This window comes from Phoenix dactylifera, chromosome 4 (assembly GCF_009389715.1).
Source record: "Phoenix dactylifera cultivar Barhee BC4 chromosome 4, palm_55x_up_171113_PBpolish2nd_filt_p, whole genome shotgun sequence".
Taxonomy (NCBI): domain Eukaryota; kingdom Viridiplantae; phylum Streptophyta; class Magnoliopsida; order Arecales; family Arecaceae; genus Phoenix; species Phoenix dactylifera.
In genome coordinates, this window is record NC_052395.1 from 6,506,893 (window position 1) to 6,521,768 (window position 14,876).

Below are 14,876 nucleotides of genomic sequence, written 5' to 3' on the forward strand. Positions count from 1 at the left end.
GCAAGATGTAGGGAGAAGAAGAGGGCAATCGACACTGATATGGATGTTCTGAAGGATGTCCGTGAGGAAGGAAGCCTAGCTGAAGCCAGGGGGGCCGAGGGGGCTAGGAGTCCTAAAGAGAGAGAGAGGGATAGATTACGATGAGGACATGATGTAAGGGTAGAGGGTCTCGCAAGGGAACGGAAATAGCACGATGAGGGTATTTTAGGGAAGAGTGGAGTGGCTAAAGCTCATTCTGCACCTATTTTAGTTGCGGGACAAGTTTGTATCTCAACTTGTAGCATGCAATTGAAACAGATGGCCAAATAGACAGGCTGACCCATATCTACAGCTTAACTTAGAGGTGGATTGAGTTGTGGGAGTTCAAACAACCCCCAAGTTTGGTCAATATGTTTTGCAAGAAAAGGTTTAACAATTTGTTGGGTGGAGATATCCTTTCCCTTGGGTCAAAGCAAAACTGTCTCAAATGGACTTAATAATGATGGTTCAACTTGATTTTGGTCCACCAAGCAATATGTTACATCCAATGTAAATCCTAGATGTAGAGCCAATTTGGGTCTAGGTTCATGTAGGTATGAACCTAACCTAGCAGTCTTGCAAGCCAACCCTCAGTGCGATACATAATACAACTTAGAGAATAGGAGAATACCATCACGTATTGATAGGGATGAAAATGGGTCAGATAATATCCGTTCGGATCCATTTTCATATCCAAATCTACTCGCATGTGAATAAAAATTTGAGCATCTGACTAGTATCCATATTCGTATCCATATCCGTCAAAGAAAAATAAATATTGATATGGATAAACAACTATTCTATCCGAATATACAATTCTATTTGTAACCTTATTTAATTTTATATAGTACTTAAGAACTTTTTTTAAAAAAAATGACCATATTAACATGCTATTAACTTGATTTATTATCCACTTGGTAATATTTTTTATTCCATAGTCATAAAGTTTAATTATCCAAATTATATCTATATTTATCCATACTTTCAATATCTAATTTGTATTCATATCTATTTAAAATAAATATAAATATAAATTTTTACAACCGATCAATATTCGTATCTATATATATCGATATAAATGTAGTACTATCTAATTGGATCCAATTTCAGCCTTACTTATTGTATATTTCCTTGGTTTTAGATTCCTATGAATGGGCCATAAATTTTGGGCCGACGCAGTCGCCGCCCAAGCCATGGGGGATAATTGGTCGGCTGGCCCCAAGAAGAGCTATCCTTATGTTTGTCTCCGGTTTCACCCATCCGGCCCAGCACCACCCGCATAATGGCCATGGCCGCCGGGAGCCTCGCCGCCGTCCCAATCTCCATGGGGCGTTCTCTGGCCAGAGCCGCCCAGCGACTACTCGCCGGCCCTCTCCTCCTGCAAACCCGAGAGCCCTTTCCTCTCGCTACTCTCACCCGCTCACCTTCCCGAGGTACCCCCTCTTCCCTCTCCCCCATCCCTCGCCCCATAATACCCAGCACGTTATCCGGAATTAGATAAACACCATGCATATATAGAATAGCACGACTGACTTGGCATCGCAGGGATATGCCAGATAGCTCATGCACTCAAGCCCGCCGCTGACTCGTTGCTTCATGGGGTTGGTGACAAAAATGTCGCCGAGGCCGTGAAGAACATTCTTGATATGGTATCCTTCTTCTATGTGATTATATTTCGAATTCTTATTAGCATAGGTTCAATGGCCATTTTAACTATCATAAAAATTTCTTAATACACTGATATAGTTTTTTTTCTGATTGTAACAGGCAAGACGGGCTTCATCAAGAAGCGAGGTTCTCCATACAGACTTTCTCACTCCGCCGATTGTGAAAGAGTCGATGTCGGCACTACAAAAGTTATCTGGTATCAGAGCAGAAGCTCAGGGTGGTTACCCACAGGTTGGTATCAAATCTCTTGCTACTTAACAACTTTGAACTCAATTTCTAATTTGGTGTTGAAGTTTTTATTGATTTATGTAGGCTGAACGATGTCGCATTTCTGTTGGACACTCGGACGCCATGACAACTGACCCAGATGTGGTGGCTGCTTTGAGGTCTTCTTGACTCAGTTGTACGAAATATCTGTATGTTTCTAAGGTTGGGCTAAATGCGTGATGTGTCCAGTATTTCAGGAAACTTTGGGTTTGAGGCTTGTTCTCACGGTGACTTCCTTGGCGCGATTCTTGGCACTGGGATTGTAAGAGAGAAGGTTGGAGATATATTGTTGCAGGTATATATATCTGTGGGCATGGTTAATCTTTTATTGTATCTAGTGTCAATGGCTTGGTAAACTTTAAGTACACTCTTGTTCACTTTTATCCAGGGAGAAAAGGGGGCTCAGGTCCTTGTTGTTCCAGAACTCACCGAATTTCTTATATCAGCACTGGATAAGGTGGGAGGTATATCATTACAGCTATGAAGTTATTTAGTTGGCTTGAAAACATGGTGAAAGCTACATTTAGGTGGTGAGAGTTATTTTTGTTTGGCAAGTTTTTTTTTTAAAAAAAAATCCGAAGAAATCTTGATAATTAATTCATCTTCCGAAAACAACCAAGAAGTCACCTCGGTTATGGATAATTTATAGGTTCGGTAAACTATATTTTCTTTGGTTGGAGAAGAATGCATCGATTTGCAGCTGTTTTATAGTGAATATCCTGGTTTTCTTAAGGCCAGACTCTATGAATCTTTCAGTTATTTCCTTTTGGCAGTGGCAATAGAGGATCAGTAAGGAAGCAAGACTAAGTATCAATGACAAAAGGCATAAGTTTTCAGTTCTTAACATTCATGATCATACCATTAAAGCATGATTACATCATAACAAAAATCTGTTAACAATGATCATTAACTCATGAAGATGAAAATAAATTTCTTGAAGCCAGCAAATGTTCTCTCTTGGAATGATAACAAACATAGCTCGTCACTAAGTATATTTTTCTTGTAGGTTGGTAATGTTCCTGTCACTTGCAAACAAATACCACTGCTTGCTTTGGAGTATGAGCCGCCAAGGTCAGAAATAGCTTTTGAAGTGTCTATCGGTTTCTTATTTCTTTTTATGTTTGCTTTAATCCTTTTGATTCTTGGTGGAACTCATATATTTCCATGTAACTAATTGTAGGACTAAATCGTTTAAAACTGTTGAAGCATCGTTAAGGGTTGATGCAATAGCTAGTGCAGGATTCAAGATATCACGTTCGAAACTTGTTAACTTGATCAGGTACGATATGTGATGTTTATTAAAAATGATGCTACATAACCTGGTATTCTTTGTTTGATCTTATTTTTCACATGATGCTATCTTTATGACTGCTTATGTTGCGGAAGCAAATCACTTTTGTCTCCTAGTCTGATCAAGTGCTGGAATGGACAGCACAGCAATGGAATACATGAATTTTCAGGTTTTGGGCTCTCTGTTCCTGGAAGATGACTGCATTTTTTTGAGGAATCATTGATGAGATGATACCTTTTATATAGCCCTCTGTGCCTTTCCACCTGTTTTCATTTTTGCTGCTCTAATGAGGGCCCTGAAACAGCATTAAGCCTTTTAGAGGGAGTTCCTTTGATGAATACAGAAGTTAAACGAGCATCCCACACCCGAAAGGTACCCCACATAGGCTTTCCCCGAAACCCCCCAGTCACTCTTCTGCCTTAACTGAGCCTGAGCTACCGCGTCTCCGCTACGCTTCGACTTGGTGCTCCCGAGAGTGATAGTTTTGATCAACCGCCGTAGGCTTACTTCCTTTCCTTTCGAACGACACCCACTTGTCCCCTTTGCCTTCCTAGCTTGGCTTGACTAATGGAACCCGCCGAGCTCCATGAAACTGGAGCTTTTATGGACAAGCTACTCTGGAGACTGGGCACTAACCCAGAGTGCCTGCTCAAGTAATGAAGACAAGTGCTTCCCACAGGAATCACCGCTAGCGGCTACAGTTAAACCATCTACCTCCTTCGACTGGAGGTCAATAGCGGCGGCCAAATCGATAGTCCTTGAGGACACACTACCCTATCACTTACACCAACCGTCTTTCTCCTTCCCATGGGTCCCGCTCCCGCTGTAATCCGTACTCGGTTCTGCTTTTCTCCAACTCTCTGGTATGTTATAAACAAAGGAAGGCAGAGGTAAGTACTCCGAATGGCGAAGAGAGGCGGCTCACCAACTGCTACAGAAACTAGATCATCTAAAAGCGGCTTTCATATTAGGTGATAACGTGTTCGGAGATCATTATACGTTAAAAGTCATTAACTAAAATGTGATTAAATCCACTTTTTGAAGACAAATGTAGACAGGATTCTATTCATCGATGAAAACGCGCTTTAAAACTCAATTTATTCTAGGAAAATCACCCTCGATTAAGAAGTGAAGTGAGGCTTTCCAAGCCGAACGAAACGAAGACTTTCTTTTCTTGTTTTTCCTGTGACCAACTCGACCTTAAGGGAGAGGGGACCTCATAAAAGGGTAAGGAAATCTAGGCTAAGGGAAGTAAAGGTTTTATTGTCTAATGGATGTCATAGGGAATCAATAAGCCCTTCGGGTTTAATACTGATATTTTAGCAACAAATCCAATAAATCTAAGTGTAGTGCTTGGTGTATTAATTTTTTTTGGAAAGGGAGTGTGTGCGAGTTGTGTATTTCAAGAATAGGTTGGATCCATTGATGCTTCTACGCTGGAGAAGAGAGAGAGAAGGCACGAAAGGTTTTGGATCCAATTTCTGAGGTTATGGATTGGATTCAAAACCGGAAGCGGTAAGGCTTCGCCGTTTGAGAACACCGGGGGTTCGGGGGGTGGGCCCCCCGGCCTTTCGTCTAGTTTAATTACCTCCTATTCCCCCCCGAGGGGGGCTTTGGGGGGGTAACGTTCCATAGCCTAAGGAAGGGGAGGGGGTTCGGGGGAGGGGAAACCATCCCATCCCCTGATATCCCGAAAGTTCCCGAACCTAAGTTTACGAGATTTTCTGAAGGATTCCGCAGACCAGGACCTAGTAGGAAAACATACACCGCAAGCTGTCCCCCCGAGGGGGACGAGGCCGGAGGCCGAAGGGGGAAAACGGACTATAAACTATAGGGATAGGGAAGGAAGTTTCTCCAACTGGAATGTGTATTATCCATATGGGAGATCTTCCAATTGAGAAGATCCATCGACCTGAGACGAAGAGAAAGGTCTATCCATTTTCTTTAGTTATTCAGTTAAACCAATGATTCGTTATTGGAGCAGATAGCAACAACCATTTCATCGGACATGCGTATTTTTGATTTTATGATGGATTTACATGGTTTCATTAATGGAAATTGTTTGATGTAGTGAGTAATAGGCTCTGGTTGTTCGCCGTTCAAGAATTCTTGTTTAGGCAGTTCATATCATCCATACATAGTGTTTTGATCTAAGATTTCAATTCTTCCATGTTTCAGCAGTAGCATATTGTTCCATGGAGCTAAGGTCCAAAATATGGAATAAACAAGTGTTTCCACGACTCTACCACCCGGCCAATCCTGTTTGTTCCACTTAATCCCTTTTTCATGGCCACATATCTTTACGGCTAAGGAATGGGAAATCTTTCTCCTGTTACATGAATCAAATGTTTCATTTCATCCGGGAAAAGCCATCTCTTTCTCAACAATGTCTTTGTCATTTGATCCAATAGCGTTCAGATTGAGAAAATAGGGTTTTTGAAGTAACAAAAAACCATCAATTTTTTAATCTAAAACGAGCTTTAAGATCGGTTAAAGCTCGTTTGTGGATGATTTATCGTTGGAGTTATGAAATCGCGTTATAGCGCGATTTCTTCTATAAAGTTATACCTTAAAATGACACGTAGTGTCATTACAGCGCGCATGTGTGCGCGAATAAGAACTGAAACTACTAGTTGTTTATATATGATAAAAGTGGATCCTTGACTTTCCGGTACTTTCCGGTAAGAGAAGGGAACTTTTTATATGTGTTATTTCATATGTTATATACTCTCACGCGGAAGGGTAGTGAGCTAGGTTAGTTAGGAGCTCGCTAAGTATAAAAAATATATTATTCGGCTGGCTTTCCACCTTTCTATTCACGAAGCTATTACACAATCAAAGCCGAATGAGCGAAGAAAATGTTATGGTTGTATCCAAAAGGGCGGCTAAGCTAGCAATCCGAACAAGAATATCTTCCCGTGGATCCTTTCTTTCTAAAGTAGAGTAGTGGCTATAAAGTGCACCTTTTCTGCTATCACGATCAGGAAAAGTGGTGAGGATGAACTTGGCAAGTTTTTCCTTGTCCATGAGAGTAAGGTTTAATGCTAGCTAAGAGCAAGGATTTAGGGACTAGAAATCTAAGGCCTTTTGATTCTAAATTGTTGTCAAATTGGAGGTGTGACTAGTCCAACACGATACTGTTTGTTGGATCCATTTTGTAGAGCGTAAGGAGTTAAGTGATTCTGAGGTTTTTGTTGATTTTTTCCAATCACTATATTTAAATGGCTATGATGCTTATGAAGATGTTCTCTAAGACCGAAATTTTATGAAAACCCATTCTGTAAAAATATGTGAAACGAGTTTCATTTGAATGGAAAGTCTAGCTTCAATTCTTCCCTGTTGGTAATGATGCTTAGTGGAGGTTTTGACAACCAGTAGAGATATTAGAAGGACCCGATTATCCGCCAAACTTTATTAATAATTCTACCCCACTGATGCAGAAAAGAAGCTACCAAAATATGTAATAATTCTGCACGAACCCCTAGAAACTCTTTAAACTTGCTTTCATATGCTTTCATATGGTGGAGACAATATAGTGGTAAAAAAATTAAAACATAATTAGCTGTACTTTAGGTTCATGTGTTTTAGTTTGTTCTTTGGTAGATCTACTGGCCATGACTTCATAATATAAAATTCCTAGATGAGCTCACAATGAATATCTTCCTATAATGTATCTAACTACCTTTGGCCTCATAAATAGTTACCAAAATACATTGCTGCAGATATGTCCTTCGTAGTGGGTAAAACTTTGATACCATCAGAACAATTTCGATTAACTAAAATATCATCAAGTGAAATTGATGACCTATATTTAGAGAACTGTTGTAATTCAAAGAATATTTTAAATCATCTTAAATGAAGTTTCTAGGAACTTGCATCCGCTTGTCCCTGCTTGCATGATTTGAGATAATAGAATTTTCTGATTGTTGTTAATAAACTAGGCCCGAGCTTTTGAAGAATATGAAACTTGACATAGTACTTGAAACCCTTTCGACTTAAAAATATTTTGAGGCTTGCTGTTACACCAAAAGCTTAACACTGACTACAATCCTTCACCCTGAAACCAGTCCCAGACCTCTATGTACTATCTTAATTTTATCTTGCAAAAGACCTTCACAATGAACAAAGGCCCTTATTTCTAGCATTCTTAATGCTGCATTCTCTAGTCTCAAATCCCCTGTCATAGCTATAATCATTAAATTAGTAATTGAGCCAGGCCAGGGACGGAGGAGGGTGGGTGGGAAGGGGGAATGTGCCCTCCTGACCCTGACTGGAAAGTAACCACATAGGCCCAGAGAGCTGTTATTGGTTCGTGCCCAAAATCTTAATCTTGTTTGTGTGTTTGTGCCCCTTCTTTCTCAAGTCCAAACAAACCTTCTGCATGTCCCTCAAGTCCAAACAAACCTTCTAACTTTAGTTAAAGTTCTGTTTTATTATGCGACCTTTATGTGGTGTATCAACCCTACACCACATCTATGTGGCACATCCCATGACTCTCTCTCTTAGAGTCAATGGTACGCATGGTTTGATTTACTAAAGTTCCTTCCTAGGCACTATTTTTTGAATTTCGGGACCAATCGCTTAAGATCCATAGGTAACTAGATCCCATACACCACACATTTTCCCTTAGAGCTGCTCACCCCTGTTCATAGGTGATGAATCTCCTTTAAATCTGATTTTATTCTCTTTGCTCTAAGATTGTGGAAAATCCATATTTTATGATTTATGAACTAAACTTTTAGTATGCACAAAGACATTTTCTATAGAGGCAGTTTGGAATTGATGGGGATTTGATTTCATGCAAATGCAAAAAGAGGAAGGGAGATAGATAACAAATATAGGTTAGCGAAGTAGCTGGTTTAACTAATTTAGGGTTTTCTTAATTTTGCATGACATATAGGATCTTGTCATATTAGGATTTTATATTACCAGAAAAAGACGCTCTAGGATTTTATGTTTTTTCTTGAGATAGATCCATTGTTAAGAAAATAAAGTAATTGGAGGTTGTGCTTTCTTTGTGATGTATGTACATTTTCCTCTTTTTTGTTTCTGGTTTCCTCTCTTTGCTACAAAACTTGAAGTCAATAATATGAATCTCATAATTTTTAGAGCTTTAGTTTTAAAATACTTAATGTTTCAAGAGAAATAAATGTAATTAAAATCTTTGTCTACAAGAAAATAAAATAAATAGAATTAGAAGAAAATTGTGCAATAATTTTGAAACATGAGAATCTATTGAGTATAATTGTGGAAGGAAATATCAACACTTTTAATTAAAAAACCTAGATGCTTTTATTTATTTATGACAAATAAGGTTATCATTGTGATACAATTATCTAGGGATTGACAATCGTGCCCCCTCTGGATAAATTTTTTGGCTTTGCCACTAGAGCCAGACTATTGCTGGCATGATATCTTAAGGTCTTAAAGTCATATGCTTATAACTTGAACTAAAAGCTAAGTAGAAAACTAGAAGTGCATCTTGGTGTTTAATTTTGCGTCATCTCTTTCCAATGTTGATCTAGGAGGATCACCAGATACAATGTGGAACACTATGACCACTACAAGTAGGTCTGGAAGCCATAGCTATGCTATACGACATCGAGGCATCTAATAGAGATGCTCTTTTTTTTATTTTAGGTAATTCTTCAAGATATATGATGCTGCATTCACCACTAGAGCGTTTGACACAGATATTAGAGGCAAATTTCTTTGTTTGGGCCTCAAAACAGGTTGGTCAAAGTAAAATTTTTCTTTTCGAGAAGAACTTTGTTCAGGAATATCGCATAATCTAAGAAGAATTGTGCGACGCACTTGAAGACGAAGTTGATATAAGAGTCAAGATCTATCTCTAGTAGAATTTTTAGATTCTCATGATTATTTCCATTAGTTATGTCTATTCTGGAAAAACTGTAACCGTTTCCTATTAGAAGAGAAATCTGATCCGGATTTTGCAAGGGTGGACCTCTCTACTATAAATAAAGGTCTTGTAACTCAATTTTATTAATCATAAGTAAAAGAAATGAGATTTAGATCCTACTTTCGCCAATTCTTTATTCTTCTATTCTATAGATTCGAGTTGGGCAGGTTGAAGGAATGAATTCCTTCTCCATTATTGGATCAAATGTCTAACTTGTGATATAGGTTTTCGTTGGATTCTTAGAATTTTAAATTTGGACAATTTTCTTGTAAGGGAAGTCATAGGTGTTTAAGACTTGACCCCTTAACTCTTTAGCCCGCCATTTCAGAAATGAAGATATCCAATAACATTTGCCAGCAAGCCTTGTTATATCTATTAGGCTCATACACATGAATTATTGCTATAATCTGTTCATATAAAGTGCTAGATCCTGTTTGATTCACAAATCTTTGCAATCATTCATAACAAAGTAGTTACTCTATGCTTTAATAATTGTACTTTTTCCTATCTTTGTATCTGCTGATATGCCACAGCAGCACTGTCCAAAATCTAACTTTATGAATCTGAATCCTCTTTGGTGCTCAGAATGATTGTCTGTACAGAGATTTCCCTAAATCTAACCTTGATACTGGAGGAGGACTCTTATATTTCCCCCCACAAATCATGCTTTATTGAAATCTTATCTCTTTATGTTCTGAACAATAGAACTTTGAAGGCAAATTTAGTCACTCTAGTGCATCTTAGCCACCAGTTCCATTGGCCACCTCATTTCTAGTAAGTGCTCTAGTTAATTACCCTATTATGGTCCAACTACTTTTTGGAATCTTATATGTGAGTGTCTTACCATCCATGGAGTCTCCTCCACTTATAATGATGATGGTCTGCTAAGTTTGCTGCCTTAGTTTTTTCATGAGTATCTAACATGTTGATGTTTCATTTGATTCCTCTGTAAATCCCTTATGAAGTTGAGCTGCTTCCTGATTATTCTTACTGAATGCAGCTTCAATGGGTGTAAAAGTATTCAGGTAAGCCCTCCCTTTGCTAGAGCCCAGAAATCATGGAAATCAGCAGTCTTAACAGTGAATAATAAAGCCTTTACTTACCCACTCACCCTCCCCCCAAAAAAGCAATGACCTTCTCAAGCCTGTCTTTCCTGAAGCAATCAAATGCAAATTTCAAGTCCGATAACTTCAGTTGCTATTGAAGGGGGTAAGTCTCCTCCCATTGCATTTGCAATCATGCTTCCTTCACTATTCTTCGACGCTCAAGTTCTAACCACGTTGCTTTAGAAACCACCACAACAGTGTTAGGAATTTTTGTAAAAAACTGCACATGATATGTGCCTAGAAGTAACTAGCTTTTCTACATTGTTTATAGAATTTTATCTTTCTCCCTACTGCATGAAGAATTTTCTTGTTCATGCAATAAAGACTTTTAATTATACAGTCTTACCATATTGCAACAATTGATATCATTTATTTAATCTTGTTGATTATTTGAGACACAACTATTGTGGATCAAGTTGATTTTCCATCTATTGATGTATGTTGTAAGTGAATGCGATCCTTTACATCTAATATTCTCTTGCAAAGGAGTGAAACTGCCAGAATTTCGAAAGTACACATTGTTGGAAGAACCACAACTGGGACCATTGTTACCATGATGAGTTTATTCCAAGGTCCTTGGGGTCAGCTTTACAGGCCCTATATATTCCTCTGAAGGGATACATCCTTTGTGTATACCATTGGGATATGCACAACCATCTGACAGAAACCTGGCCTGCACCTTCATCTTGCTTGGGAATGGCATTGATGGTGTTGCCACAGATCTTGTTTAGTTTAAGTTTCCTTGAGAAGGCTTGGTCAGGTCCTTGGGTTCATTCTGCATAGCGCCCACTGCTTGCACCAACACTTTTCCTAAAAGAACTGTTGATGCACAGTTCTTGGAGCTTCTGGGAATTGAACACCTTGTTTTGCTCATCGGGGAAAAATATCATAACTCTGCCTGTCTCTGTAGTTTTATTGGTCCATCAATAATGTGATCAATGCAACTTTTCTTGTTTCAGTTCTGGGGATGTGCGGGTCAATTGGTCGCCAGTAATAAAAAATGGAGCGATGCTCAAGACAGGAGATATTGTTTCCATCAATGGGAAAGGGCGGTTGAAGGCAAGTCACAGACCTATTTAGGCATCAGCTTCTGCTCCTCATTGACATGAGTTGTTTATATGCATTTACTCCATCACAGCATCATTATATTCTCCGGTATTGCGACTACTTTTGTCTAATGCAACCGCTCATTTGCAATTTGCTGCATTAAGTATGTTGTTTTTCTGAATGAATGTTGAAAGTAGATATATAGAATGCCAGAACATATTGCTATAAAGCTTATATTACCAAGAAAATATGCTTTTTGCTATCAATTAATGACTTCTTTTATAATTGTACATGCACATCATATTTGATTATTTGTTTCAGATCGGGGAGATCACAACAACAAGAAAAGGAAAATATGCGGTTGAGTTGATTCGATATTTATAGAGGTGTCATATTTGATGAACATTACTTTCTGTAGGGGAAACATTGGTTGCTTGAAGGCAGTCCTGTAGCAACAGAAGAACTATGGCTTTCCCCATATAAACTTTCCAAGGCGCAAACAGCTAAACTTTCTTTTGCTTGATTGTGATTTTTCTCCTCTCACTAATATCTTGTGCAATATTTTTAAGGAACAGTAGGTTGTTTCTATTGGCTAATCTTAACGAGTTCTTTCAGATAGACTTAAACGAGTTCGTGACTAGTATATAATGCTTACAGACTAACTCTGTTCATGAGAATCTTTGCAACTATAAAGCAGTCATATATGAAAACGTATAATCTTGCATTTCAATTTTATGACTTCCTATTTGCTTATGGTGTATTTTGCCTTAAATCATTCATTACAAGGGCCACGGGGGATTTGCATGATGAAATTTTGTCCTTCACTTCTTAGATCTTCTTCTCGTAATCAAAAGACTTGGACCATTTCGATCTTGTGAATTGATATGTGACTCATCTACAGTAAAACTCTGTAAGAAGCAAATGACGCTATTCCCATAAACTGACTTGGATTATAAGGCAAGCATTGTTGCAAAATTTATCACTCTTTGCTACCACGATACCACTTGCATCTTATTTCTGGCTAGGTGCTGCTTCTTTTTGGTCAAATGGTTAGGTGCTACTTGTTAAAGTATCTGATGTGGGTAAGCTAAAGCATTCGATGTTTAAGCGTAAATTGGCTGGAAAGTGGAAATTGGTCACACTAGAAAAGGTTGGCCATATTTAAAGAAGACCGCCGAGCTGAAAGAGTTCGGGTAAGAGGGCAACTTTAATTAAACAAGAAAAAAAAAACAGAGGCCTTTGGGGTAAAGTGTCTCTCTCACCTTTATATTTCTTTTAGGGTGGGAAGGGGGCTAACCACTCTTGCGGGATGTGCCGTCCAAGTAATTAGTAATTGTTATACCAAAAAAAAAAACGTAATTAGTAATTCCTTATTATATAAATTACTTTTAAAACTTAAAAAGTATCGTCCTAGTTGTAACGAATGATTTGATTACATGCTGTATTGTCATGAAAAGTCATGAACATGACCCACGCTGTGCTAGACCATGCATAAGGAAATAAGAAAAATTAGCATGAATAGAAGCCATAATCCTTTTGATATGATGTGTCATTAAGACCGGTATCTCCTACCATCAGCCTCAGCCACTATTACTGGAATGGGCTTGAGAACAGAGTATCATTATAATAGAAACTGTGGTTGCTATATATGTACTGGGTAATAACTATAAAGCAACAGATATTTTGAATTATATCACTGTTCACTGTATAGCATGTTATTTTTGTGACTGACATAAACATTTCAATATGAAAATATTATTTTTATCAGATTCGTAGACATAATCCTGATTCTTTTAATTAGATAAGCATTGATGGAACGGCTGTTATAAAGTTGATAAAGAAGAGCAGCTGCCGTAAGTTACAAGCAGGTTGGTATTATTTTAACCATGCTTTGATCTTGGGCCATCTCCTTTCTCGCCTAGCCAACAGAACCTCCGGAAGAGGAGAGGTTAACTACGAACACGATGACTACCTCGATGGATCGTGGCCAGCGTGTTAAAATCACCACTTATCCCAAAAATGGAGATAAAGTTCGAACTCAAGACCTCTGCTCTAATATCATGCTGAAATTACCATTTATAGAATGAAATAAATTTATTTATATTTTTTATATTTTTTTAGATACATTAGCCGTTGCATTGAGCTCCTCCCACGCTCGAAGATCCATGAGTTTTATACTAGTTGGAGCCCCATGGGAGTTTGCTAAGGTATCACCCGTCTCATTATTGTACTTTAAAACGCGTTGGCCAGTTTGGCACATTGGCCAACCAAGGATGGAGGCCTTGGAGGTGTCTCCTTGCCCTTTCAAATAGGAGATGTCACAGCTCTCCCACCTCACACAGGGTGCAGGTATTGCTTCTTTATTAAACAAATCAAATGGTCAAATTGCTGTGTCAGGCCAATCTAGCTATCTGGAATTAAATTGACCTCTTCAAATATATTTATATACTGGAAATTTGATTACAAGGAGGTCTATTTGTATGCTTCTTCTTCTTTTTTTTTCCCGTCCCCTTATGAAGAGATGGCACGGGCTAAGGTGCCAGAAAAGTATAATTAGAAAAATGTATAAATAAATGGGGCTATGGGGTTCGTGATCCTGGCGTGAAAGACTGGGTCAAGGCTTTTCTTTGTTTTCTTGTAAAGAAAAAAACTGGCTGTGGTCCACACTAAGTTGTTTTATTTCCTGGCAATATCTTTCTTGGCGGACTTCTCTATACTTTAGCTTGTAGAGGATTGATTAGGCCAGCCAGTTTATATTTTATGAGGTTGATTAATTAGCCATTAGGCTTTTTTAAGCTTTTCTTATCATGAGTTTCCAAGTAAATTACTAAGTGGTTGGTGTTCTTTTTAGAAGAGATCGAGGGTTCAAACCTACTGGTGACATAGCTGCCATATTTCTCGGCAAAGAAGATTCATTAGTAAAACTAGCGTGCTTTATGGATGGTTTGGATTGCCCCAGGTACATTTAAATGGATTCTATTAAACAAAAACTGATAGAAGGGGGAAAACAAACTGCTGTAGTATCTATGCTCGTCCATTTAATCACCAATAGTTGATTGGTGGGATCTGCTTGAATAAATAGAGGGTAACTTAAGTTTTTAGGACAAAGTATTTCTTTTTTAATAAAAAATAAGGACTAGATATAAATGTAAATTGGAGAGGAGCTAAACCCATTATATTCGACCTACTTTTAAAATGAGTAGATGGACATAAATGAGATGCTTATATACCATTGCAGAGAAAACAAATTAGTATTGCGTCTCATTCCCATATCAAGGGGGCCTGTAAATGGAGATCACATGAAAGCTGTTCAAGGGAACCTGAAGTCAAAGCAAGATGGTTCATGTGATTCTGCTGACACGGCATCTGGTGATCTGTTCAATTAATTGCAAAGTTATTAGGTGCATTTCATGTAAACCCATTTGATACACTTTGAAACCGACTGCAGCCGACATAGTAGACCGACCATTCAGAACTCATCACGAAACCTCCAATCAATTAATTAAAACGCACCATATTCAAATTCTTTCCCCGATGATATCTCGGTCATGATCATGAG

At 38.4% G+C, this 14,876-nt stretch overlaps 1 protein-coding gene across 2 annotated transcripts; it reads left to right on the forward strand.

Annotated features, from left to right (window-relative positions):
* Positions 1-1,209: 1,209 nt before the first annotated feature.
* LOC103723122 (putative RNA-binding protein YlmH) lies at positions 1,210-11,943 on the forward strand. 2 transcript variants are annotated; one of them, XR_003382850.2, is made up of 10 exons: positions 1,210-1,451; positions 1,564-1,667; positions 1,786-1,917; positions 1,999-2,072; positions 2,143-2,248; positions 2,342-2,410; positions 2,960-3,024; positions 3,134-3,232; positions 11,230-11,425; positions 11,639-11,943. XR_003382850.2 is itself a non-coding variant. In XM_008813941.4 (10 exons), the coding sequence occupies exons 1-10, from the start codon at positions 1,301-1,303 to the stop codon at positions 11,699-11,701; spliced, it is 963 nt and encodes a 320-aa protein (XP_008812163.2). In that variant the 5' UTR covers positions 1,212-1,300; the 3' UTR covers positions 11,702-11,943. The 2 variants fall into 2 exon arrangements, 1 of the variants encoding a protein (XP_008812163.2); XM_008813941.4 differs by having other exon boundaries at positions 1,212-1,451; positions 11,230-11,329.
* Positions 11,944-14,876: the final 2,933 nt, after the last annotated feature.